The 26,837-nt window shown below is 34.9% G+C and overlaps 1 protein-coding gene across 7 annotated transcripts in view; it reads left to right on the plus strand.

The window, feature by feature from the left end:
- CSNK1G3 (casein kinase 1 gamma 3) overlaps positions 1-26,837 on the plus strand; it is a 50,050-nt gene that overhangs the window by 2,628 nt on the left and 20,585 nt on the right. For 5 of the 7 annotated variants that reach the window (XM_026046557.1, XM_026046563.1, XM_026046561.1 and 2 more), the window contains exons 2-6: positions 8,587-8,658; positions 10,971-11,050; positions 14,606-15,019; positions 17,847-17,887; positions 19,871-19,940. In XM_026046557.1, the coding sequence (XP_025902342.1) occupies positions 14,842-15,019; positions 17,847-17,887; positions 19,871-19,940 (289 nt within the window). In that variant the 5' untranslated portion in view covers positions 8,587-8,658; positions 10,971-11,050; positions 14,606-14,841. The remainder of the gene's footprint in view (positions 1-8,586; positions 8,659-10,970; positions 11,051-14,605; positions 15,020-17,846; positions 17,888-19,870; positions 19,941-26,837) is intronic. The other 2 variants (XM_026046559.1, XM_026046560.1) reach the window with 2 other exon arrangements.

The following is a 26,837-nucleotide window of genomic DNA, read 5'->3' on the forward strand; positions in this document are numbered from 1 at the left end:
GTGTTTTGTAGTATTAGGAATATGTGAGTGGTGTGGTGTTTCTTTTTCTTTTTTTTTTTTTCTGTTAGTGTGGGTCCAATAAGATCTTATCAGTGCCTTGTATACTGGAGTTGGGAATAGGAGGAGATTTTACAGGTCAGAGAACTACCTCTGCAAAAATGTGTACTCATGTACTCAGGTGACTGGGGGTCCCTGAACTCCATGATAAACACACAAATAAGGTGTTTAAATATTGTAACTTGGGGTTGATTACTTAATCTGACTCAATGTAGAACATCACTAAGGTAATACAACAGTTTCCCAAATTCCTCTTCATTTTTTTCCATTCAGTTTACTAGCCTGTTTAGTTTTGAGGACAAAAGTATTTTTTGCTAGTTTTTTATTGTACGTAGATATAATCTGTGAGCAGGAGGAGTAGCAGGCACCTGTAGCAGAGGAGGAACCTACCCTTCTGTCTGTGCTGAGCCACTGCATGGTCTCACGATGCTTTTCTCAAAATGATTTTGAACATAGATGGCTGTCTTGCAGCCTTTAAACTTTGGTTTGGTTTGAGTTTCTGAGTTTAGCTCAGAAGCTAGTTGCCTCATAAGTGTTCGTCTGCTGCATTTTGAATGGCTGCACTGGCTAGATTTTTATGGAGAGGAGGAAAAATATACTGACCTTCAGAAGCCAGAGCTGCTGATTGTTTTCTTACTTGAGACTTACAAAGACTGACTTCTGAAAGCAAAGAATCCTGGTGTAATCCCTTTCTTAGGCAAAATTACCTCAAATACTACTCATTCTTTTTCTACATTATTTTAACGAGCAGATTGCTCATAGGCCCTAGGATCATCCTTGTGATCAGGTTTGAATGTTCCACTTTTTATTTCTATTTAGTGTTTTCAGTCTGAGGCTGTTTCTGTCTATTTTCAGGTTGAGATTAGTCTAAACTGAAAAAGATAAAATATGCAGCCGGCATTTACATTTAGCAAAGATATTCATCAAGAGACACCTGCAAAAAAAGTCTAAATTGCTCTAAACTTTCTCCAAATGGAGACAGAAGTATCTTTGCATACCAAGAATGTGCTTTTGATATTTGTTAAATTTCTAGCTTCTATACTCTAGAATCAGTTAATTGTACTTAACATTTTATTATGAAGACTTAATTTTTATTTATTTTAAGAAGTGAAGTTTATCTGAACTGTAGTTTTCTTATCTGTTGCCCTTATRGGTTTTGGAACTTCTTAGTTCTAACCAGTTTTGAACTATCAATAAACTATTTTAAGAAAAGAAAGCTCAAATATTTTAGAGGGAGATCTGAAACTGTTGTGGAAACGAGGAGGCTATTACTGAATAACTGAGGTTATTACAGGGCAGCTGTATGGGAATAGAGCCCTAATCTGTAGATAAAAGCTTTGCTAATATTGTTGCTTTTGGGGAGCAACCTGATGATTAGTCTGAATCTGTCCTAATCTCTTAAGTAGTATGTTAGAAGCTAAGTATGTTAATATAGGCACTGTGTAGTAAGGTTGTTGTATCTTACTGCTTTAGAATTTTGTTTTAAGCAAAAATCTGTGAGGGTAGTTAAGTTCACATTATATTCCTGTCAAAAACAACTTAGGTAGAATACTGGCTGTTTGTATCTTGGAGCTTTTAATTTCAGTTTTAGCTATGTACAAAAGGAGACCTATGTTACAAAGCTCAGTATGGTAGAAGGTTATTGACTTAGCTATGCCTTATATAGCTAATAAAAAAATTATCTTAATTGTGATTTAATGACTTAGAAAAATCGGAGTCACTAAGCATCTTATGTGTTTAACGTGCAAGTAGCTAACCTAATTCCACTTTAGTATTTGAGATTTCTTTTTTATCAATGGTATGCTTTTTCATACTGAACTTAGTTGTGAAAAATCATATTTTAGGAGCCTTTTGAGAATACAATGCTGTAGCTGTGTTTTAATAAAGTAGCATTGTTGTGAGAACTCTTCATGTGAGGAAAGAGCTGCAGGTGTGTGGTAAGTGTGGCATCTCATTGCAGTAAGAGATACCTGGCTAACTGAGATTTAGAGATTATTAAAATAGCAGAATCGTGTTTCCCTGTCCACTTCTGTCAAGTTTGATTCTTAGTTGCAGAATCTAGGAATTTTCATGAGATATAGTTTAGCACTTAAAATGTACTTCTGTATACAGAGTTGTCTRTGGTTAATATCTGTTGTCTTTTTTTTTGCTTTCAGTGGCAAAAATATCAAATTAAAGAATTTTGTACTGTTTTCTGCCTCAGAATTAAAAATAGTATTAGGTTAGATTAAACTGGTTAATTTCTAAAATAGACTTGGCCTGTTATAGCAGTTCAGAGAGGGGTAGAAACAAAAACCTCAAGTTCTGATCAGCTCTGATGCTGTTAAATCAGGAACTAGAAGTTCAGTGGAGTGATCTGTCAACCTCTCCACTGTTTAACCATATTTTGTTCTTTTTAGGCTTTGAGAAACACCATTTGTAGCTGTCCAGTAGAGCTCCCACTTTGGAAGAAATTCTATAAAAATTCTCTCCAAATACTTTGCTCCCCAGTATAGGAGGGATGTGGAGCTTCAGCGAAGAGGAACTAAGATGATTAAGGAAATGAAACGTCTCTCGTATGAGGACAGACTGAGTGAGCTGGGCCTGTTTTCTCTGGAGAAGAGAAGGCTGAGAGGGGCTATGATTAACATGTATAAGTTCATGAAGGGAGAATGCAGGGAAGAAGGGGACAAGCTCTTTTCATTAGTGGCCAGCGATAGGACAAGGGGAGGTGTCCATAAGCTGGAGCACAGGAAGTCCRGTCTCCAGGTGAGGAGSAACTTCTTTACTGTKAGGGTGACAGAGCAGTGGAACAGGCTGCCCAGGGAGGTTGTGGAGTCTCCTTCTCTGGAGGTCTTCAAAACCCGCCTGGATGCCACCCTGTGCCACATGCTCTAGGTGTGCCTGCTTGAACAGGAAGGTTGGACTAGATGATCTCTAGAGGTCCCCTCCAACCTTAAATATTCTGTGAATCTGTGATAGAGGAAAATATTCTGGAACGTGCTGCAGGTTATAAAGAAAGATCAGTGTGGTGCTGGGCAATACATTTAGCACAAGTGACTTTCTGTCTTATAATTTTAGTGTTTCCCTTGTAGCAACCCAAGGAAAGGAGGAAGTACCTAGCTTGGGCAGTGAACAAGCGTGCAGGTCTGTGATGAGGAGTTTTGTCAAAGCTGGGAGTAAACACAAATACTTCCTAGCTCCCCAATCAAAATGAACCAGGAATACTGACCTCATATGAGAGAGCAGACTTGAGCTGCAGTTTGGTAGAGTCATGGCTGGACTCTAACAGAGCACTGGGAGGGGAGGCAAAAGATTGATTCAGGAATGGTTGAGAGCGCAGATTTCTTAGGAAAGTAAAATCAAAATGAAGAAAGGCGGAGGTGTGAAAACATTCTCTTAGTAGTTCTGTGTTGTCAAGGCCTGTGAAACTTGCTAGGACTGTATCTCTGGGGTAGTAAAGTAGAATAATGTTCAGTAAGATAGATGAAAGATGACTGTCTTATGGGATCAGATTATGATCAGTCAGGCAGCAGTATGTGACACATTTTTCAGGTTTCTTTTTCCTGAATTTAATAATTCATTAATAATAATAATTAATTTCAGTAATGGAATTCTGATGTGAGTGCAATTAGAAGTGGAAAAGGCCAGTTAAAATACATTAAGTTTGATCCCCCTCTAAGCCCTGCTGATAGAATACAACTTATATTCCCCTCAGTGAAATAAACAGATAGTAGATACATACACTGTATTTGGTGAAGTGCAGTTCATAATTGGTGCTTTTTGTCTAGCATTTTTGGAATGCTAAAACACACTATTATCCAAATTCTAACCTGAAAAAAAAAMCTGTCTTTGTGCTTTTAGGGAGTGCTTTTCCTTGTAGTGCTGGAGTGCTTCAATCATATTTAATTTTATCTTCAGGTACAGCTATGACCTTAGAAGACATGTGGTCACGTCCTCCTGGTTGCAGAATTAATGTGTAGGTCAGATACTGAAGTTCACAGACTTCCCATTTCTTTAAGTCTGACTTTGAATCCTGGTATAATAAAAAATTGCAGTAGTTTAACTAGAAGGGACTTTTAAGACTATTTTACATAGATGCAAAGTGTACTTGTGGCTAGGTTTTGGCTAGGTGGCTTAATGTGTTTAATTTCATCTGTTAGATATGCCTGTTGATATGCAACAAGTTTTTAATTTAAAGCATCAAATCTGTTTTTCTGCTATGTTTTGAGTACTAAAGGAGCATTTTACATGATAATGTAATTTGATGAACTTTTTCTGTGAAAAGAGCTTTTTAAGTGTGGTTTTGAAAGTTCATACTAGAACTTTGAAATAGTGGTTTGGCAGCTGATACTAGAAGAAGAATACAACTTTGGACTTTATTTTTTTTTGGCAGATATACATCTCCCAGATATTTTTTTGAAGACTTGCCTGAGTAATTTTTTTCATGAAAAAGTGACTTTGACAACAAGTTACCTAGGGTCTTCAATAAGGCTGCTTCTGTGAGTGAAGCTTATATTTGTGAACTGGGACTATACAGATTCCATTGAGTTAACAAAAAAGATTTTACCTACCTAACTTTGAGGTACAATCTTATAAATGGTGATAAGTAAACAAAAATATTTTTTAGATTTATCAGCATCAGGAAAGATGATAGCATCATATTTATATGCCCAAAATATGCAATTCTTTTGTATTTGCTAGTTTTATCTCTTTGATGTTGAAAATCCAGGAAGAGTTTCCAACTCAGTAGTGTATTACGGTATATTTTCTATGCAAAATAGATGTAGGGAATACATTTCTAAAGTGAAATTTTTGGTCCTTCCTTACTTCTTGTGTTCCATGTTTTTTCTAATCTCATTAACATGAGATTGTTATCTCTATTAACATGAGATTAATATCTTCTAACTACAGGTGTTACGCTAACCTGAAAATGTTCATTGCTGTTTTTCAGATGAATTAAAATCTGCCRCATTTCTTGGTGGGGCGGAGAGGAAGAGGAAAGGAGGGGGGTAATAGTGTTGCTGCAGGTCATCTGCATGTTTCTTTTACAATGTTTGAAGGTGACTGAAATCAGAATGATAAAATGATATGATGAAAACTTACTCAAACAAATCAAGTAACACCTAAAAATGTAATGAAACTTCAAGCTACTAAGATAGAAGTAGTCAATACGAAAGCTGTGTTTTCTTTTTATATTAAGAGAAAGAAAAGGATTGCACTGCTTTAGACTCAGAAAAAGATTCCTGTGTCTCTCAAGTAGATGAAATTGTTATGCACAAAGAAGAATAGTTACAAGTGAATAAGTTCTGATATTGTTGAGCTTAATTAAAACAATGCTTTCAAAGAAATGTAAAATAATGAGCAACATGCATACAGATTATTGACAAATAGGAAGATGAAATGYCATAAATTTTATAGAAAGTGAATTTTGCTTTACAAGAAAAATATTTTTAATATCTATTCAAACACTGAGCCATGTTTGTCAATATTTTGATGARTTCAGAAAATAGAAATTGAGTTTACTCTCTGCCAGGCAAAAAATATATCAGAAAATAGATTTCCTGAATTATTGAAGAACATCTCAGTGTGTGTAGTATCTTTGCAAGTTCTGTGCATGTTCTGAATATTTCAGAACTCTCAATATAGCATCTCAGTTGAAAGTAAGGATAATGTGTTTACTTTTTTAACTTATGTCATGTGATAAATCGTGAAGTATTTTGACCTAATTGTGGAGTTAACTTTTTTACTTTTGATTCTGTTATGGGTTTCTTGCATGAAATAACTTTCCAGTTTAAAACTTACAAGCAATAATGATCATCCAGGTATTATGATAGTAACCATAGAGTCATTTGTTTGTTTGAAAAATTTATCTATGCATATATGACAGAGAATCACAGAATGGTTGAGGTTGGAAGGGACCTCTGGAGATCCAGATCTCTAGAGATCTAGAGATCCTCCAGCAGGGACACCCAGAGCACGGGGCACAGGGCGGCATAACTTCCGTGTTATTATAGTGGTGCTGCTGCAGGCTCAGCTATCTGAGATTTGTCTGAATGGAGGGGTTAAGTCTTCAAATCCCTTCCTGCAAAAGTCTTTTTTATTACTTTTGAATAGTGTCTGTAATATGGTATAGAATGCCTTAAGTGAGACACTTTTAACTGATACTGAGATATGTATATATAACCCATCTGTTATCTAGAAAAATCTAAAGTGTTTTCTGGATGTAGCCTTTACTGGTCTGACCTCCATGTATTTGAATTTTAGCAGTCTGCTAATAGTCTGGCAGCAATTAGGTTCCGCTAAACCTGACTTTGAATAGGATGTTATTATGTCCTGTTGAGTGTGACTCTGCAGGAAATTAAATATTCATGTTATAAAATTTCGTGGTGTTTAAAATTGTCAGCCCATCTAGCTTTTAAGTGAATGTGGTTTTTTTTTTTTTTTTTTTTTTGACAGTACATGTGAAAGAAGCTGTTTGAGTATGTAGGATATTTGGTAATGGTGTTACCCGAAGAATTGACAGTTGTCTCCAAGATACTTGAAGAGCAAATGTGATTATATGATTGAAAAACATTCAAGCACATATTTTGTGGTTTTGCATTATTATCCTTCTTGCTCATAGTTGATGTTGCAGTCCTCTAATTTTAAATTATGAATGCTCAATCTAGGAGAAAAAGGTTCACCTTTGCTTATATATGCAAGTTCCATGGTGACTTATGGAGTTCCTCTGTATGTAAAGTTTATCAGTGTGCAAAAAAAGGCATTTCAAATCAGGTTTTTTTTTTGTGGTTTGAATCTCCTTGCCATTAACTAAGCAAATTTTAGCTGAAAACATCAATGTGCAAAACATGCTTCTGTAGTGTAAACCCTTTCATTCCTTTTCAAGAAATAAGGGGTCTGTTTTCTGCAAATACCACAAAATGCTCGTCTAACTTTTGGGGAAGGGACTTTAGGGAGTGGTTCAAGTAAGTCTTAGCTTTAGTGAGCAAGTAAGTAAACTCCTATTGCACTGTRGAGAGAACACTATTGAATTTAGGAAGTCGTGTATATAAGAATTTGAAATAATGTATATAGGTAAACTATGATGTAGTAATTTCATGAAGTGTAGCTCTGAGCAAACTCTCTTGAATTGAGAGTCACTATTGTAGTTCCAAAATCAGAAGTGCTAGAGATCATTCTAGTGGTAAATCCAAGGAATGAGTTGCCTTTGAATTCGTACTTAAATTGAGATAAAACTGGTTTGGGCAAAAATACTTAATTCTCTGTGTACCCAGCAAATGTTCTGTCCTCATATTACAAATTGGGTTTGTGTTTTGGGTTGGTATTACCATAGTCTTGTCGATAAGTTGATACTAGTTTGTCTGTGTTATTTATATGTAACAAATATCTTGATAGGGACGAGGAGCCTTGCTCTCTTTTGTAATGACTACTTTTTCACTTGTTTAAAATTGAATCCTAGATCACTTTTTTTTTGATTTTTCCTTCAAGTGCTTGGTGTATTGGTTTGCTTTCTGCCAAATGAAATATATGACTAGTTTATATCTTCACTTTCTCTTGCATTCTTCAGCATTTTTTCCTGCTTTTCAGGCAGTCTGTGCTCAGTGCTTGGGAATATCTATCTAATTCCACCAAATAAAACCTCTAGCTAATGGCACTTCTGCATCTTCATTAACTGCTTCGTTTCTGGTCTTTCAGTTTCATTTCATTGTTTGTCCTCAATCTATATGAATAGAAGATCTAATTTCTGATTAAGATCTATTTTTCTACTATGTAATGACATTATGATGTTTTTCTGAGTTTCCTTTGCATCCTTTTCCTTTTCAAAATTCCATGTAAATAGACCTGTCAGTTTTATGACATTGCTTTGTTAACTTGGCTTTTGTTGTGTCTTTGTCTTTGTACTGTTACAACTAGGATGCACTCAAATATTAAACATGCCCTGTTATCTGGGTGAAACTTACTGATCAAGTTATTTACATCTTATGTTTTTTACAAGCAGTTTGCTCATTTATGAGAATAATGAAAATGGAACAGGAAAGCAAACATGGAATTGGGGAAGAGGAGGATGTACTCCATGGGCAGAGTACAGAGAATATAGATCAGAGTAAAGAGAATATAGATCATTAAACTTAATGTAGCAGGAAAAGAGCTTTGCCTTAGTTGATAGGCACTTTTACATGCTGTTTGACTTCTGAATCTTAAATTATTTTGAGTCTTTCAACAAAATAATCAATTGTTCTACTTAACACTTTAAGAAAACTAATGCTGTTAACCCAAAATAAGTACTTTACTTTCATTCGGTATTTACTGTGACGATGACAGAGCCCTGGCACAGGCTGCCCAGGGAGGCTGTGGAGTCTCCTTCTCTGGAGATCTTCCAAACCCGCCTGGATGCTGCCCTGTGCCCCATGCTCTGGGTGTCCCTGCTGGAGCAGGGGGTTGGACTAGATGATCTCTAGAGGTCCCTTCCAACCTCAGCCATTCTGTGAGTAGAAGTATTAGAATGCAAGAGCTGGTACTACATACCTACAACTTTTTGCCTTCCAGGGCTTTCCATCTAAAATATTATCATTCTGGTGAAGAAAAAATATTGCCATGAACAGTGTAACTCTTTCATAGGTAAGTGTAATGAATAAAACCTAATGCAACAAAAGCATGAATGACTTTTATATTTCCAARACAAATATTTCAGTGTTGTACAGCAGCTTCTGTGAGATAAAAATCTAAATGCTCTATTTTTGTCAAATGATGGGCAGATTATTTTATTAGAAATTGTTGTAAGTGAATGCTTGCATTCTGGAGAAAATTACAGGAATATTTGTCTTCTGACATGTATTAAGTATGTTAAAAATGTACATGTTTTCTCATGTACCTTGGCAGGACTCTGATAAAAGATACACTACAGGTACACCTATTTAAATAAGCAGAGTGTCTGTAACAACTGTTGATTTGAAGTGTTTAGGGAAACCACTCCTCAAAGCATTACTTAATCATCATGGAATAGTATTTTAAMTTTTTAAGGAGCCTGTTAAGTAATGTTTGTTTATGATTTACTTTGTTTCCTTTTTATAGTGACTTTTCTTGCTCTTTTATTTGCTGTCAAAACATTAGTACTGTTTACAAAAATACTGTTGGATAAATGTTCATACTTATCTGTATTCTTTGAACACAGTGTAACTTTTTGTATTTTGATTTTTAAGGTGGTATCTGGGTAACATATGTTTGCAGATCTCTGTGGTTATGAAAGTTTCAGAAGTATTGGTTTCTTAAACTAAAAATTTCATGCTTGGCTATATGTCTTGGCATTGCTTAAAAGTTACTCACTGTACTCACCAAACATTCAGTGTTTGGATTTTCACAAATTTGAAAAATATGACTGTTGCTTTTCCAAGTCAAATACAGGAAATAGAATTAATTTCTAATAAATGAGGACATGCTAAGTACAATTCCTTTACTTCATTTGGAAAAAGAGGGGAGCATGCAACATGATTAAATTACTGCAGTAATTTATTTGCTTCAGTCTTGGTCTTTTTTTCCTTGATCTCTTTGTAGAAGAGGTAGAACAGGTATCACATCAGTTGTGATAGATTCTTTTTTTTTCTTTTTTTTTTTTTTTTTTCAAAAAAGACCTTACTGCTGTTCCTGAAATCTTGTTTGAGGAACAACCTTGCTTGGTGTAGGGTGTAATTTGTGAAAATAATGTTCTCATTGAAGAATCTGTATAAGTTATTTTATTTTTATTTTTTTAGAGGTAGGGTGGCATGAGTTTGGGGTAGATTGTCTTTTCTATAATTATTACTTATTCTTCAAGTATTATTTGTAGTTGTACAAGAAATCATAAAAATAATAATAAAAGTAATAATCGTCTTTTAGACTGGAGAATATTGTTTTATGGTACAATTAGAAGTGAAATCTTAAAACACTAGATGTCTTTTTTGTTTTAAAGTTAGCTGATAATTCTTGTAGGATAAGTCCTGTCAAGTTTTCTTAAGCCCTTGGACAATGTACGTAGCTGTAAGACATATGTCTTGATGTGTTCTATCCAGTTAATATTAGATAATGTTGTGTGAATATACTTATAATTTTTTTTGAAACTATCAACTACTAAATTCAAATGCAGAGTAAAAAGCAGCATTAAGTATTGGCAGTAGTGTCTTTTACATTGTCTTCATTTCTTCAGAATCTATTYTGAATTGGCTGTGTTTCAATTTATAAAGTAACTTGTGTGCACATGTTTGCAAGAAGAGAACATCTGATTGGACAATTGTTTAGGTGTGGAGTGGGTTAAAAACAGGCTGAGGCAGTATTGATTTTCCTTATTGCTTTTCTATATAAAGATTTTATTACTTTAAGAGTTGAGAAGGATAGTATCTCTTTCAGGTAACATCTAAAATACTAGACTCTAGATTTGTAGGAAACTTCATTCAAGTATGCTGATAGAGTATTTTAGTAAATAAAGAGTATAACCTTATTATAAGCCTCCATCTCTGATAACTTAATACTACTTACAGGTTATAAATACACCACATGGTTATCTCACATGCTTAAGTGCAAATCTTACGCTAATACATTTATAAATAGAACTCTTGAATAGAAAGTTAGCGTAGTATACCATTTGAAGGCATATTTAACTGAATCAGAGTAGGGCATAAGGTAAAATCAACTTCAAAAGCTGCCAGACATAAAAATACAGCATTTAAACAGGTTAGAAGCATTGTAAAATGAACACTTAATTTCATTCATGTGTTTTCAGAATAGTATATTGTCATTCTCAATTTAAATGTTTTGGTTTAGTGTGATTTGTTTTCAGGGTGTTTTTACATCGTGCTGTGGGGAATTAAGGCTTAAGCAGGGAACTAAAATCTAGGAAAAAGAGAATGAAAGTAGGCAAGCTTATGCATGGCAACCCTTACTCCTCTTTACTGTTGCAGGTGAGTGACTGCTTCTTGGGAACTTTGTGAAAATCCTGTGCTGTCTTTTCTGATTCCTAGCAACTGCTTTGTCGCTGAAGGTATAGTCTGTGCTCTCTTCTTTATAGTCTCTCAGTCTGTGCCATTTACAGAGGTCTCTGGATATTCATTTTAATATGTGTGGTAGTTCAGTTGCCTTGCAGGGGGTCCTATCTGAAMAGAAAAATAAAGCAAATGCCATCTACAACAGATGGCTGTAGCAGGTTGCGGTGTTCTGTGCCAAGAATATGGCACATTTTTCTTCTGTGGAAGAAAAATTAGGTTTGGGACACTGAGTCTCATAGCAAGCCACTGTCTTTTATAGATGCAGAACCTTGTTTGTCTTCCCATTGTATTAGTTATCTGCAGTTTTGACATGAAGGCTTGAGATGGAAAGAGAACAGGAGTGGCAGTCTTCCCTGTGTTCCCTTTGAGCCCTGTTTCTTCCTCGACTTTTTCCCTTTCTCATAATTCTGGTGACGTCTTTCTCTCTTGCCTTCAAGCATTTGTCCTCCCCTTCAGTTGAACTGAATTCTCTAGTATGGTGCTTAGTTTTCTGCAGAGTCTATGAACAAGACTGTCAGATTKCTTGCTGCCCTTTGATGTTCAACCTCTAACAGCAGGAAGTGGCATTTGTAGGGAGGATATGTCTGCAACACAGCAGCTGGAGTTGCAGGGGACTCTTAAACATGAAGTTTTTTTTCTTAATATGCATATTGCGTTTTTCCTTTTGGAGCTTRTTACTGCGTGTGGTTTTGTAGTGAAGGCACGAGACAGTGCCTCCACTTCAGARTTTGGAGTTCGGAGGGAACAAGTTAGTCTGCTACAAAGAACAGTTTAGTAGATCAGCTTTTTGTATAGGAGTGGAACGCTCCTGTTTTCAAAACAGTTTTGATTGAAATATGCCATTGTTTTTCTCTCTCCRTCTTCTGAGCTTCAGAAACACATTTTTTGAGACAGCAGACAAGGAGAAGAGTGTCTTATGCAGATGACCCTTTGTAAACCATGGTCTTGCTGATTGCTCCCTGGAGGCCTTCATGACCGAACACTAGAAGCTAAGACTAGTTCTTGGCATTGCTGTTAGTGTTTGGTTATGTGTGGAATGGATTCAGATATAGTTTGGGCTTCCCAGATTAAAGTTTTTCCTTGGATTATAGGTRGATTAACATTATTACTTTGGCAAATGACTTTCTCACTGGCGAAACTTCAGCATTGTGGAAACTGCTTAAGTCTCATCTGGAYAAGCAAGCATACAGAGCAGCTAGTGTGCTCTGTGAAAACACTCACTTGTCCTTGAGCTCACAGCTTGGTTTCTTGGTTGGTGCTGCTTTAGTGTTACATGAGCTGATCAGCATGAGATAGGGAGCTTTTTCAGTGATGATAGACCTTCCTTGGCTCACAGATGCTTTCTTAATCACCATTGTCTTAGTGCTTCATTTGAGTCTCTGGTGCCCTTTGTCCTCATATGGCTGCTTGTTATTCCATGCTTCTAACACATCATCACTTACTTTTCATCGCCTTGGCTGTGCCGGCTTTAGCAAAGCTTTTTCTATATTAGCAAGACTACATACTGTGCCCAGGTGATACYTAAAAAGGCAAAGGCAAAACGGGAGATCTGAAGAGAAAAAACTTTACAATTATTTTGGCTTTCTGAAGTGAAATTCTGATATATTAGAGATTAATTTTAAATAACATATAATTACATATTGTATATGTTAACAAGTCTTTTGCAGMAGTTAGCTAGGAGCCCTGCTTACTCTGAAATCAGATTTGAATCCCTTCAGATTTGTCTACGTACTCAGTTTCTTCTGGTGTTCTGTTGTGAGACCTGTCCACAGGAGCTGTTAGTGCCTCCCTGAGTTTTCATTGTGCCCAAAGCTCTCCCTGCTCTTTGCAATATGAACATGTTGGTCCTAGTGCCAGGAAACCGAGCCTTTTCTCTCGTACTGAGATTAGCAAGGCATCAGCTGTGGTGTCTTTTACCTTTTGGTGCTGGCAGTACTATACATAACGTTTATTTGCTCTGAATGTTATATGTTAGCTCTTTGAAGACTAGAATTGTTTACCTTGATATTTCTCACTRTAGAAAGTGAGACCTAGAGCATAACTATTTTTTCTTTAGTACTTAATACGTTTAGTATGCATGTGTATTGCTTCAAATGTGCTGATCTTCCTCAGTACTAGATGGTGCCTTTGCAATCTTGCACTCAGTGCATTCCATTTCTGGTTCTATTTCTTCCTTAACTCATTTAGCACAGTGGGTAAGGGAGGTTACCTGTCACTTCCCATTGAGCCTATTTTTTCTGAGATCTGTACTTTCAAAAGTACTGACTTTAGGATAGCCTGTGGTGCTTGAACTTGTAAGAGAATGCTGTRACCAAATGTGCTCATGTTTTTCCGTCTTAGATGCTTTTGTCTGTATTATACCACTATTCAATAGTTTTTGCTTGCATTAGAAAGTTCTACTTGGCCTGCTTTTGCTTTTTCCCTTTGTGCCAAAGCATGTCTTTCACTTTCTTGTCTTTCACATTGGAATGATTGTGTTTACCTTTAAAATAAGCTTCTGTGTGCTTCATAATTAAGCTGATAGATTAGTGGTTTTCAACTATCGTARTCTTAAGATCATGTCATGAATAATCCATGATTCAGCATGTACAACTTGTAGGGTCGTCTTTCATGTCCTTTTGCTTTCTTTACTGTCTCTTTGACTTTTTAAAATATTGTAATAAGATACAAAATACAATTTTTAATGTTGAGAGTTAGGTTTAAGAAAAGGTTCCTGATGACTGACTTTAGGCTACATAAATAACATTTAGAARCAAAGTTATTTTTTTCTAGAAAATATTTTGTTTGACTACTGTATATTCCCATGTTTAAAGTAGGCTAGACTTAAGTGAATATAACAGAATGTATTGAATATTTAAGCTTTATTTTGAATGTTTATTTTATCAGTTAACTAACACTRTGTTCTTACTGAAGTCCCTGTTGGAATGAGTCTCAAGGCAATGAAAYTGAGGAGAAACAAATATATGAATTGGGGGATGGGGAGGAGGCAGAATTGTTATGGTATGTAAATAGATTGTRTTCCTAAATTTGGGAGTTTTAGGAAGAAGTGCTATGTCCTTGTCATTAAATGAATAAATCAGAAAATAGCAATTTTCAGAAATAGCAGTTATGCAAAAGATAAACATTTTATGTTTGAATATCATTCACTGTTGTTTAAGTATTTCTTTTAGTAGGTAAACATATTACTTTGGAAAAAAAAACATTAAATGCTTTGAAAAAGAAAGTAGATGAAAAATGCTTTTTCTCGCGAAGTTGGCATAAGCTGTAGTTTTTTAATAGCAATGCCAAGTGCATTCACGGGGTCGGAAAGGTTTTTTTTCCAAAAGAAAAGCTTCCATAAAACTTATATTTAGCTTTAATCTTTTTCTAAGCTCACTTCAAAGCTACAGCAGTTTCTGTTGCATTTATGTGCTGTAGTGAGAGAATTTTATCTTGAAGTAGGGTTATTCATGGAGAAGTTAGTTATTTTTTAATTGCATAACTTCAGGTGAAGAAAGGTGATTCTTTACAAGAATCATACTTCATTGTGTAATTTTGTCTTTTATTTACAGAGTTCCTGTAAACACTAGAAAATCCTGCTGGTAGGATATGTTCTGGAGGTTTACTACAGAAACAATCAAGGAAGAAATATTTTGCAAATGGGATGAATACGCTGTTGTTGACTAATAACTGACAGAAACCAGCTGGACACTTCATTAGTGATGTCTTTGCTTTCACGTTGTTGAATTTGAGTTTGCTATTACTGAATTAAAAAGAAGAAATCAAAGCGGAGTACCCTAAACTTGAAATGGAGAATAAAAAAAAAGACAAGGACAAACCAGATGAAAGAATGGCACGACCTAGTGGGAGATCAGGCCACAATCCACGGGGATCCAGTTCTTCACATTCTGGAGTGTTAATGGTCGGACCTAATTTTAGAGTTGGCAAAAAAATTGGATGTGGTAATTTTGGAGAACTACGATTAGGTAAGATCTCTCTTTTGGYTTACTTGATTCAAAGCATGCATGCAGACTAGAAATGGAAATGCCTGTGGAAAGAGTGTTACAGCTCTATCCTGTATTCATGTATGTGCATACAGTAGGAGACTTTTTAGGACTAATAGTACTTTCTATCGTTACCCTGAATTTGGCCAATTTGCAAGATACTGGAAATGTCTTTGAGTGTATGTGCTATGTATTTTTTTAACTGAATTTTGCTGCATCTCCTAATATCCTAAAACTACTCTGATCCTTTTGGACTAAACAACCTTCTCCTGCCTCCCTAAGCATGTTGTAAAACAGCCTTCCCCCATACTTCTAGCCTTCCTGTAGTATTCTTGGGAATAACTGGGGAACAACAGTGTGCATCGCATCTTCAGCAGGCTGCAGAACTGCAGCAGGCAGCCTTGGAGCTTCGCTGGCTGTCATCATCAGTGTGGCAGGACGGAGCAAGGAATGGCTGGCAGTTGGTTAGACAGAAGGGATTTCACTGTAGAAAGCTTTGGAGAAGGGGCAAGGAAAGACCTGGGCAATTTTGAAGAATTTCTGGATGAATGCTGCCTTTTTTGTTCTGTATTTCTGTATTGTTTCTGTGTGGGGTTTTTTTTTTTTGTCAGTATTTTTCCCTCCCCCTTTTGGTAGAAAAACTTCTCATTGTCCTACAGGAAGATAGTATAACATAGCTTTAATGTWGTTCTCCCTGGAGCTGTTATATCTGGTATGCGTCAGAAGTGTAAACAAACTCAGCATATTGCTACTGTGAAAAGAAAGGTGGCTTCTCTATACCTACAGGCACTGTGTGTTAAGTAGTTTCTGAAGAGGTGCTCTAATTATTTGTAACAATAAAACAAAGCTAATCCATTTTGACTCTTGAAGTGTTAGATATGTGCATTTGCACATTTTTTTTGTGCAGTTAAAGATCTAGCAATTCTGCCTTCAGCTCTTCAGTTTTCTTAAATTGACCTTCAATGCTGTTTTTCTTTGAAAGCTCTATGTGAACTAAACCATACCAGTCTGATTAATACATCTCATTTAATACTATAGATAACTGTTAATATTTCTAGGGATTTTATCTTGGATTGCTGATGACATGCAACACTGTTAATTTGCTGTTAATCTAAAATAGTTAATCTCATTTACTGGCAACAGTTGAATCCTAGAGTATGTATTAGGTGAGACACTCATATTAAAGTGGAAAGGCTTTGAATGTAATACTGAAATAAAACTGGGCAAACAAGTAAAAGAAAAGAAGGGAGATAGCATGCTGCCATTCCAACAGCTAAGGGCAACAGCTTTTTTCTTTTTTTCTTTCAACCTTTACTCTTTTTTGCATATGTAATGAATATTCTGTCATATGAAGATGTATGCAAGCACTTAACTTGATGATAACTTGTTGAAATATATCACAAAACTGCGATTGTATTTTGAGCGTGTGTATAATGGTCCAGTCTTAAGGACTTAAAAGAAGATTTAAATTAAAGTGCAGAGATACCTTTTGTCAGGAAATAAGAAGTTTAGTTACACTCCAGTTGCTGTTGTAGTTCTTCCAATGAAAGGAAAWAAATTACCAGAGTTCCATGTTGGGGGAAAAAAATAGCTGTTGCTAATTCAAAGTTTTGATGAGATCTGACATTCCAATACCACAATATAATTTAAATAAATTTTAAGTGTCTTGCTGTGATAAATCCTGAGTGTAGCAAATCAATACACATTCCACTTGCTTCTTATTTTTTTCTAGCTATTTTAGGCTATTGAAATTTCTGCAAAATTGATGGAATAGTCCACACTGTTTATCAGCAAAGATAAAATCGGGTCTTGCACTATTCAAGAGTCAAATWTTCTGAAGAGTGTGCTTCACATGGTTAAAAATGTGTTTCAAATCTGTACCAGAACATTTAGGGTCAAAAGAACATTTGGCATCAAAAATATGAACAAGAATTTCTTAAGATTTAAGTGATATTTTACTTTAACAGGAAAAGTCATCCCACAGTGCCAGTATCTTTTTTTTATCACAATGGTGCATGTACGTTTTTAATCTCTAATCTAAAATTGAAAAAAACTTCAAATGTATGTACAAATAATGTTTAATGTCTAACTGTAAACCTCAGCTCTAGTTTGAAATAAGAGTATTTGTTTTACTCAAGTATACATAGTAGCAATGCTTGTGATACAGATTAACTTAACTGAACTTCTAGGTTCTAGTGATGTGGTCTGGCATTCTAGTTAAAGCATTTTCAGGAGATGTTGATATTAATCTATTTTTTTTCTCTCTAGAGGCCTCTTGTCATATGATTAATATTTAAAAAAAAAAAGAGAGAACAAAGCCTCAGGCAATTAATTTACTAAATTATTACCGCATCATGAGTCTTAAAAATTTACAGTAGCTACTCCCACWTTTGGTTGTGAACTGTATTAAAACAGTGGAATTATATGTTAAAAGTTAACATAAAAATTGAACATGTTTTTAGATTTTTTTCAGTTATCCAGACTTTTTTCCCATAAATCACAAACCAAATCTTCAATTTCTGTTACTCTGACCAAACTGCTATTCATGCCTTACTTGCAAAAGTCATGTGTTACTTTAGTGCAATTAAAGCACAAGTAAATTGTTAACTGAACTAGTCATGGGCACAGACTGTGCTTTCCAATAAGCTCTTTGACAAGCAGTGGCTGAGGAAATTGGTTATAAGTCTGTTTTATATGGAAGTTCTTATGCCAAGAAGGGGACAATACATTCCTCAAAGTTCTTTGCTTTTGTAAGATGTCACTGCCAAAGTCTCACATTCTTGCTTTTTTTTTTTTTTCTTTTTTTAAGGGAAAAATTTATACACAAATGAGTATGTGGCCATTAAGCTGGTAAGTTAATATTCTTTTTGTTAAGAATCATGATAAAAAAAATCATCAGACTCTCTGTCATATATAATGTTTTGACTTCATTGAAATTTTTAGTCTTATGTGTTTTCCACTGATTAGATAAAAGTACTTAGTGGTAGAAATAATTMTATGGCTTGTCTATATTGAATAAAGCCAGTATTAAATATTGTCACTGGTATCAGAAGTAAATTTATATTTGTAAAGTCAATAATAGTTGATTACTTCTTGAAGGGTACGCTCAGCAATCTTACCTATTAGCTTCCTGTCTGTTAGCAAGCAGACAAGTGTAAAACTGAGCATCTAACGTTGAATGACTACAGAAGAATCCTCCCGAAATCCTGTGAAATGTCTGCTTTCCAATATCTCTACTCCTCCTGGAATTTAGTGTTTCATCCGTCATCATTGCTACTCACTCTTCTCAACGGGAAAAAAAAAAAGTGCTTTCTACTTGCTTGAGATTAGTGAAATATTTTCTTAAAAATGTGCAGAACTCATCACGGCTAATGTGAAAGTTCTGCTCTTTCCTTCTTTAAAACTATTGTTTGCTACTTCAAACTATTATTTGCTATATTTTACCTCAAAATGTGTTTTATGAAAATGGTTCTATTTTTAACCAAGGTATATCAAGAGGAACTTCCGTTCTGTAGCTTTTTGTTTTTTTTCAAGGCTTTTTAGGACTGATGGGAAGTAGGTGGTGCTTAAACAGTATGATCCTTTTGCTTAAGAAAGTTCTTTGCAAAAAGATTAAACTAGCCAGCTAGGACAAATACTCTGGACCTTGGAAAGCATATGTTTTCATTAATTTCTGCTTGCTTTTGTGCAAACTTAGTATATCTTGTTTTGCTTCTTGTTCTTTGCTTCTGATACCCTGCCAAAACGATTATGAACCTGGACTGTGATAAGGACTTTGCCRCTAGGAGAAGCAGCAACATTTGAACTTAGGTGAACTGGTAGGGAGGAGTAGCGTTCTCATGACTGACGCTTTGGCTTCTATGGCCTTGGATGTACTGCTGTGGAATATAATACAGGCCAAAGAACTCTTAGCTTCTGGAGAAGAAGATTTGAGAAAGGAGATAAGAATCTTYCCTAAACACTACCTGGAAATTTCCATTTAGCAGTATACCCTCTACTTGCATGGATAAATAGTTTATGTTAAAAATCTTACCTGTTCAAAGCTGTAATTTAGTAGCGGTCTTCAAGTGAGTTAGCAGTTAATGTGCAAATTGCCATTTATGCACCTTAAGATTTTATATATTATGAAGCCAAGCATGACTTCAAAAAGTTGCTCTAGGAAGGTTTTATAATAAAGTACTATTTACAAAAAATGAAATACTTGGGAGAGTGGGTTCATGTTGCCTTTTTTTCTTCCTGTGTGAATAAGGTCTTCAGTAATGAAGTAGCCTTTTTCTGAGATTGAGTCATTTGCGTGCCAGACACAGAACTAAAATTTCATTAACTTATAATTTAGGCATAGAAAGATTTAAATTGCAAAATTACTTTGGTGCCTTTTTTTTTTTTGGTCACAGTCCTTTTGCTAAAGACGCATCTAGCACATGTACCAGAGGTGTTGGCAGTCTTTTTCATTTGTACAGCTGTATTCTAATGCCTACTTTTGAAGRCTGCAGGATGCCTGTCAAACACATGCTTTGGAGAGATTAACTCACAGAGGGAAGAGATTTTATGGGTGGGACTGCATTTGGATTTGCAAGTTGGACCCTGAAAAGATTGCCTTGAGCAATATAGGATGTAAAAGCTCCTGTACACTTTAGTTTTACCTGACTGGGGTTTAGGTTTCCGGCAGACTAATTACCAGTCATTGTAGAAGGACTACTGAGTTTCTTTTCAGGGGGTTCAGAAGTCACAGGGTTTAGCATAACTGAGAGAGAAACAATAGTATTTATTTTTAGTGTTCAGAGCAACGGCTGACAGGCTCAGTTTTAAATGTTGGTTTTGTTTTTGAATTAGGAGCCAATGAAGTCTAGAGCACCACAGCTACATTTGGAATACAGATTCTACAAGCAACTAGGATCTGGAGGTAAAATATATATATATATATATATATATGCATAATCTTTTATGCATATGTAATATTTTGTAATGTAAACCAATATCATTTTTTGCATTACTTTGCAGAGGTAGGATATAAATTCTTAAGTGTCCTTAGATATTTTTAACAACAGAAAAAAGACCTTCATTGAGTGGATTAATCTGGTTTTCTTTTCTACTGATAAAATATTTTTATTCTGCTTTAAGGTGTGCCCATTAAAACTTTAAACTATTTAATAAATAATAAGTTTTACAAAGTTGTTTATGTCTTATTTTGCCATTGTTTCCCTTTTAATAAAAATAAATTACCAAATAGCTAATTATCCTTGGAAAATGATCCAAGTGACCTTTTGCTGTTATAGGTGAGCAATACCTGGAAAACAATGGAAAAACTTTTTCCATTTTTTGTACCTTTCACATGTGTGTAGTCAGTTAGCAAGAGATGAAGCCTCTTAATCTAAGAGTGAGTTTAAATCACCCCAAAAGTTGTTAAATCACTAGGAAAAATGTTATTGTATCTATTCTTTGACAATGTTCCTTTAGACTTCCAGATGACTTTTTTGTTAGTGTAGTCAGTAAGTGTTAATTTTTGCAGATTGTAGTCAAAATTGGGTGCCTAAATTTGCTTGCATATTTGAAACTGTTATCGAGGGATGATATCTCTTTTTTTTGTAGTGGAAAATCACCATCATACAAATCTACAATGGAGATTAACATTCTAAAGTTAATGATACATTCAGAGATTTGTCACTTTAYTAATGAGACAAAGTAATCAAGAAGTTAGTAACTAGTAACTACTTGTAAAAGCCAAGCCTCTGAATGACAAATGAGCAGTACAGCAGAGGTAACAATAAGAGCTGTTTAGATTACAYTGCAGAAGCTACATAGTGCTTCCTAGAGACCTTCAGGGAGAAAATGATGACATGTGAGTGTCCTGATTTTCAGAAGGAATCAAGGAATCAATCATTTTTTTCCTGGAAAAGTATACTGAAAACCTGTGATTAAGCAACATATCGTTACTTCTAATATTTTCTAATAGAGTAGCTTAGTGCTTTCTCTGATTATGGGTAGAACTATTGTGAGCCCCTCTGGATGGAAAGAATAGCATTTTGAAATTACAGRTTTTCTTAGTGTTCTTTTATAATAAGCTTTAGTCTATCAAGGTTTCTTGATATTGTTTTCCCTCGTTTCTGATGACCTTGTGACTTAGTGTGTAGTATCTATCTTAGTGTGTGTGACTTTTTTTTACTTTTCTGTTTCTTCTTTAATAAAAACTTTTATCTGAATGTAAAACAAATACTTCAAAATTCAAGAATCTGTGACTTTATATTCAACTGTTGAGTTTTACTCAAGATGAGTTATCTTTAATTYTAATATAACGTTAGTTGTAAGTAATTGTGTATGAAGAAGAAAAAAACATGATACATAAACAAAAGTGTAATATTGCAAATGCAAAATAAGAAAATCCCTGGGTATACCTGAAATTATACTAAGATATTTAGAGTGAAGAGAAAGCAATTCATATTAATATTAGTCCTTATGTAATCTTAATAGTATCTGTATCATTTAAATATACCATAATTGATTAAAATCTGTTTTAAATACTCATTGGAAAAAAATATGCAAGCTGGAAACTTGAAGAAAACCTCCTTCACACAAAAAGCCCCCAGCACTTGCAGGTTCAACAATTTACGCTTTTAACACGTTTAAGCTGGGAAATGAGCAAAGCCTTCCCAATTCATTTTCTGCAAACAAACATGTCCCACAGTGATGGAGTATATGTACTGTGAATTGTTATCTTGGCAAACCTAGATATTATGGTATTATGGTAGGTGAGGAGGAGGCGAGAGTATTTGAGTCATCCTCCTGCTGGGCTATATTAAAGAACGATTTCCTTAATGAATAGTTACGTTATTGCAGTCCACTCTTCTTTCCACTGTTATTTAGTCTTCAACAGTGTTACATTGATGGTGCTAGCAAGAGAAGACTTGTTATTCTGTTTACCTTGCTGTGTAAAATTAAAGTGTAATTTTTTTCAGTTTAGCTGGATCTTTTGGGCTAATGTATTCTCAGCAGGGACAGCATTGGGGGAAAGGGTAAAATCAAAAGGAATATGGCAGTGCATGTACGGGCAAGCTAACTTTTTTGTAGATATACTCCTAAGAATAGTAAGTGATAGAAAGGTGAAATCTACCTTGCGTGATGTGTAAGATCCCCCGATCTCTTCTACTCGAGGAACTTGAGTTCAGGAGCCAGATTTTCTAGGTTCAGTACAAACTACTTGCTGCCACAGATCTAGAAACCTTATTTTGGGTATTAGTTTACTGCTACTTTGTATGCCCCAGTTGCATTCCCTTTCTTGAGGAAATGGGACAGTAGCAGTTTTATGGTTTCTCATTTTGAGAAACTTGAGATCAAGTGTTGTGCTGACTTAACTTCAAGTAAATTCAGTGAACTTTCCTCCTGCAGAGACTGGTGAAAGAGAGGGGGAACTACTGTGTCAATCTAAGTATTGGAGCTGAGTTTTTTTTTTTTTTTTAATTTAAACTTTAAAGATGAATATAAAAGCAAAATATTTGGAAACATAATGCATATTTCTTTGCCAGGTATGAACTTACTGTGTGCTTTGGTTTCCTCTTGCAGTAAGGAATCTACCTACTTTTTGAGGTATTAGCATTAGCAATGCAAAAATTATTCAGCTGTTATGATCTGATTTTTCTGTTATTTCTTAATAGTGTATCTGAAGGCGGTTGATTTTAGTGGCTTGGAAACGTCTACGAGTAAATGAACTGTATTGTACTTACCAATCTGACAGTAGGACAAAGAACGGTTACTTCTGATGATGCTGGTCCTGTCCTAAAGGACACATAGAGCTCGTGTCTGTAAAATTGCTGACATGCTAGAACAGATAGTAACAGATTGTTACTATGGTTGTATGGTTTATAGCACCAAGAGGTATTTGTGTCAGATTTTCAGTGGAGGTCTTTTGTGGAAGAGACGAAGATGTGTTCAACTGTAAATTATCCTAGCTCTGTGATATTAACATTTCAGAGAAGGCAAGTGCTCAATATTGATAATACTTTATTTTTCTTATGTCTTTTCAGATGAAGTTTAATTAGCACTTCCATTCTTCAAGGGGTTCTAAAATCCGTTTCTAAAAGGGCAAACAGAAGGTAGTACTTTGTCAGTGCAGTTATGTACTGCAGAAGAGAGCAGTGTCTKAAATGGCTATTAATAGTGTGAAAGAAGCACAAAGTGCTAGATGCTTTTCCAGAGTTTTGTCTGTCCTGGGAAGGCTTTACCTCATGTGAAAATATGCTTTTGACTTTTCTGTGTATTTTGTTTTTTCACTTCATAATTTGCCTTCATATGGTGCTAATTATCAGTATAATCTTAAAGTGAACCAGAGTACTTGGAATATTTAAGCAATGTTATTGTCAGAGAGTTTGCTCTTAAATTAAATTAAATGCCTGAGTATACATTCATATTTATATCATGTCTGTATTAATAAATGCAGATTGGATGATTTTAGTGATACTCGAGTTTTAAATTTAATGTTAGCACCACTTAAAATGTATGAATTTCTTGAAGACTGGGAGGGGATCTTATCAGTGTTTAAATAAATATCTTAAGGGAGGGTGTCAAGAGGTTGGGACCAGACTCTTTTTAGTGCTGGCAAGCAACTGGACAAGAGRCAGTGGGTGCCAACTGAAGTGTGGAGGTTCCATCTCCATGTGAGGACAAACTTCTTCCCTGTGAGGGTAACAGAGCCCTGGCACAGGCTGCCCAGGGAGGCTGTGGAGTCTCCTTCTCTGGAGATCTTCCAAACCCRCCTGGATGCTGCCCTGTGCTCTGGGTGTCCCTGCTGGAGCAGGGGGTTTGAGCTAGATGGTCTCTAGGGATCCCTTCCAACCCCAGCCATTCTGGGATTTTGTTCATCTGCACTGTACTCCGTGCTCAGAGACTGCTGTGGTTCTTTTCCCAATCACTCGGAGAAAAAAATGGCTCAATTTTAAGTTCCACTGTTGATTAACAGCAAGGCTGAACAGTGCACTTCAGGGATACCATTGCTAATAAATGCACTTACACGGTGAGTAATTTGGTAAGAACGACAGTTGTGTGAATTTAAAGTAGATTGATAGATGCTCATATTGAAATCTTTTTGGAAACAGGTGATTATTGACAGTAAGTAGCCTGAGAGCAAAAAAAAAAAAAAACCCCAAAATTATAGTTTCCTAGTATAGCTTTACCTTAATAGCTTCCAATAAAAATGCTGTATTTTTGTATAAATTAAGAGATAGCCGTAATCATAGAGGTGGTTTGATCTGGTACTATGAATACTCTGAATATATGACAGGTGGCCAGGTCTCTGCATCCAAAAGATTTTCGTTTGTTGTAAATTTATTTTCAGTATTTAAATAACTTTGATTTTAGATCTATTTTAATTGGAAAAAATCCTGTAGYAATTTAAAACTAAATCCTGTATAAATTTAAAACTAAAAGGCTAGTACATTCTGTAAATTTGATACATCTTATATGAACAGTATTTTCAGACTTTATTTTTAATCATTTTTAATATTCCTGAACCATACGTTTCTTGTCAACAAAAGTTGCAAAAGGGAAATGTAAGACTGCCTGCTTCAAATATCTGACTACTAGTTCAAAAAAGAAAACACATAACACAGAAAAATATATCACTAAATTAAATATTTTTTCATTTTACTCAAAAATAAGACTATACAAAGTAAGACAMCTTATATGTAGTAAGCCTATAAATAGGTAGATTGTTGTTTTATGATACATAGTTGTCTTAAATGGAGGGAAAGGATTAATAAACTTCTGTTACGACTGTTTTCTATTCAAAAGATGAATTTTAGGTTATGTGCAGGACCATCAAAAATTGGAACTCTTGACCAGTTAAGCATAAAGAGAAGACAGTAAAGTACTCGTTCACTATTGCTCGCTTACATCTTCCATATTATGGTGGTTGGCTTTTTCTCCTATGTCTTTTTTTATTTTGTTAAGAAACAGATCCTAATGAGTTTTCAAAATTTTACTGTAAGCAGTTAGTKTGTTTGCATTCAAAGTCAATCTAGATTGACAGCCTTTTCTGTCAGTGTCTTAACCTGCTATATCTTTCATGAAGTTTTATGTAAGAGCTTTCATGTAGAACTATTGTGAAAATATTTAATTACAACATGTTAATACTTACTGTTCCCCTGGAGAGGTAGAGACATGCAAAACTAATGCAAATAAATTAATATTGTTAGATTACAGTTTTTAAGCAAAAATAGGACAAACTTTCAGGAGAGGAATTTTTAATTGTTAACGTCAAGTGAGTTTTGTGAACAAAGAAATTTTGAATGTAAAATCCCATTTTTACAAATCCCATTTTCAAATTAATAAGCAAATATATTGAACATCTGATTTTCAATCAGAAAGTAAATTTCTTCTTATAGATAACTAGCATGTACCTGGAAATCAACAGTAGAAATCTAAAAGAAGCCCCAAAGTCATCTGACTTTTGGACTTGTTTCTGCTTTTCTGTTGCGTAACTTAGTTCACTGCTGCACGTTACTCTGAATTTCTGGGTGTGCTTTCTCCATACTAGAAAGCGGACACAATAAAACTGAATTCTATGATTATGGTATACCTCGCCTGCATCATTATATTCTGATTAGGAACATTTTTTAAAAAAGAAAACTCAGCTATAATATGATGTTCTGGTGTAGTCTGTAGGAATTCCTGTGTAGAAGTAAGCTATTCAGGAATAAGCTGTTGATGTGCACGTCTTTCTGGAATGGGTATAGTTATGCATGTTAAATATATYGATATAGGTAAAACTGTATGTTTTTAATATAAACAAGCCCTAGATTTCAGRGAATGGAACAGTTAAGCTAATTGTTAGGAGGCCTAGTGGTTTTAGGTATCWCTTGTGGGAAAACATAAAGTAATTACAGACTGCTGCTTTCTCTTGCTTTTATATTAAACTGTAAATATTTTTAGTTGGGATGAAGTGGACACAATTTAATATCCATGCTTTGAGTGTAAATAGCACTGTAATAAGATATGAAAGCAATAAGGCCTGATGCACCTCAAAGAAAACCTGAAATTAAAGGATGTTTTAAAGTTTAACTTCAAGTATGCCCCGCCCTGAGAAATATGATATGCCGTATCTCATTGAGCTGTATGCCACAATAATAATATAATGCATAATAATAAGTATATGTAATATGCATTATATTKATTTGTATATTTATAATAATACATGCCACAGAAAAGACAACATGGGAGGAAAAATATTTTCATAACTGTGTTTGTATAGCTGCAGTAAGTAAGGAATTGAGGATGCCTACTGAAGAGCAAGCTTCTTATTAATGAACAACAACTGGTCAATCTACTGAGAGAATAGAGTCCTGTGCATATGAGAAAGTATATGCAGGATGGAATCGATGGTATTAGGTTATTTTTAATTATGTAAGAGTGTAGTGCACATATATATGAAAATTGTGTGTCTTTAATATTGGTGTTCTGAAAATTTTGCAGTGACTCTGTGGTAGATGTTACAAAATTGTAAATACAAAAGCTAAAACTTTAATTTATATTAATTATAAGCTTTTAATATTTTTGAATAAAAAGCCCTTTATCTTAAATCCCTAAATGACATAATAGTAGTATTTGAAAAAAATGGATTGTGTCTGGACATCATGGAGTCAATTTTGAAAAGAATTCAAGATGAATTTCTGGAAGTAGGTTTATAATTGGTTCCCTGTGAGACTTCAGAARTCTCTTGGCATCTGTCAATATTTAAATATCGATCCTTTCTGTGCTTTGAAAAATTGCTCAGTTCACACTGCAATCTATAAGAAATCTAGATTTTTTGTTA

The sequence above is a fragment of the Nothoprocta perdicaria genome, unplaced genomic scaffold (assembly GCF_003342845.1).
Source record: "Nothoprocta perdicaria isolate Ctin4 unplaced genomic scaffold, notPer1 scaffold_45, whole genome shotgun sequence".
NCBI classification, from domain to species: Eukaryota; Metazoa; Chordata; class Aves; order Tinamiformes; family Tinamidae; genus Nothoprocta; species Nothoprocta perdicaria.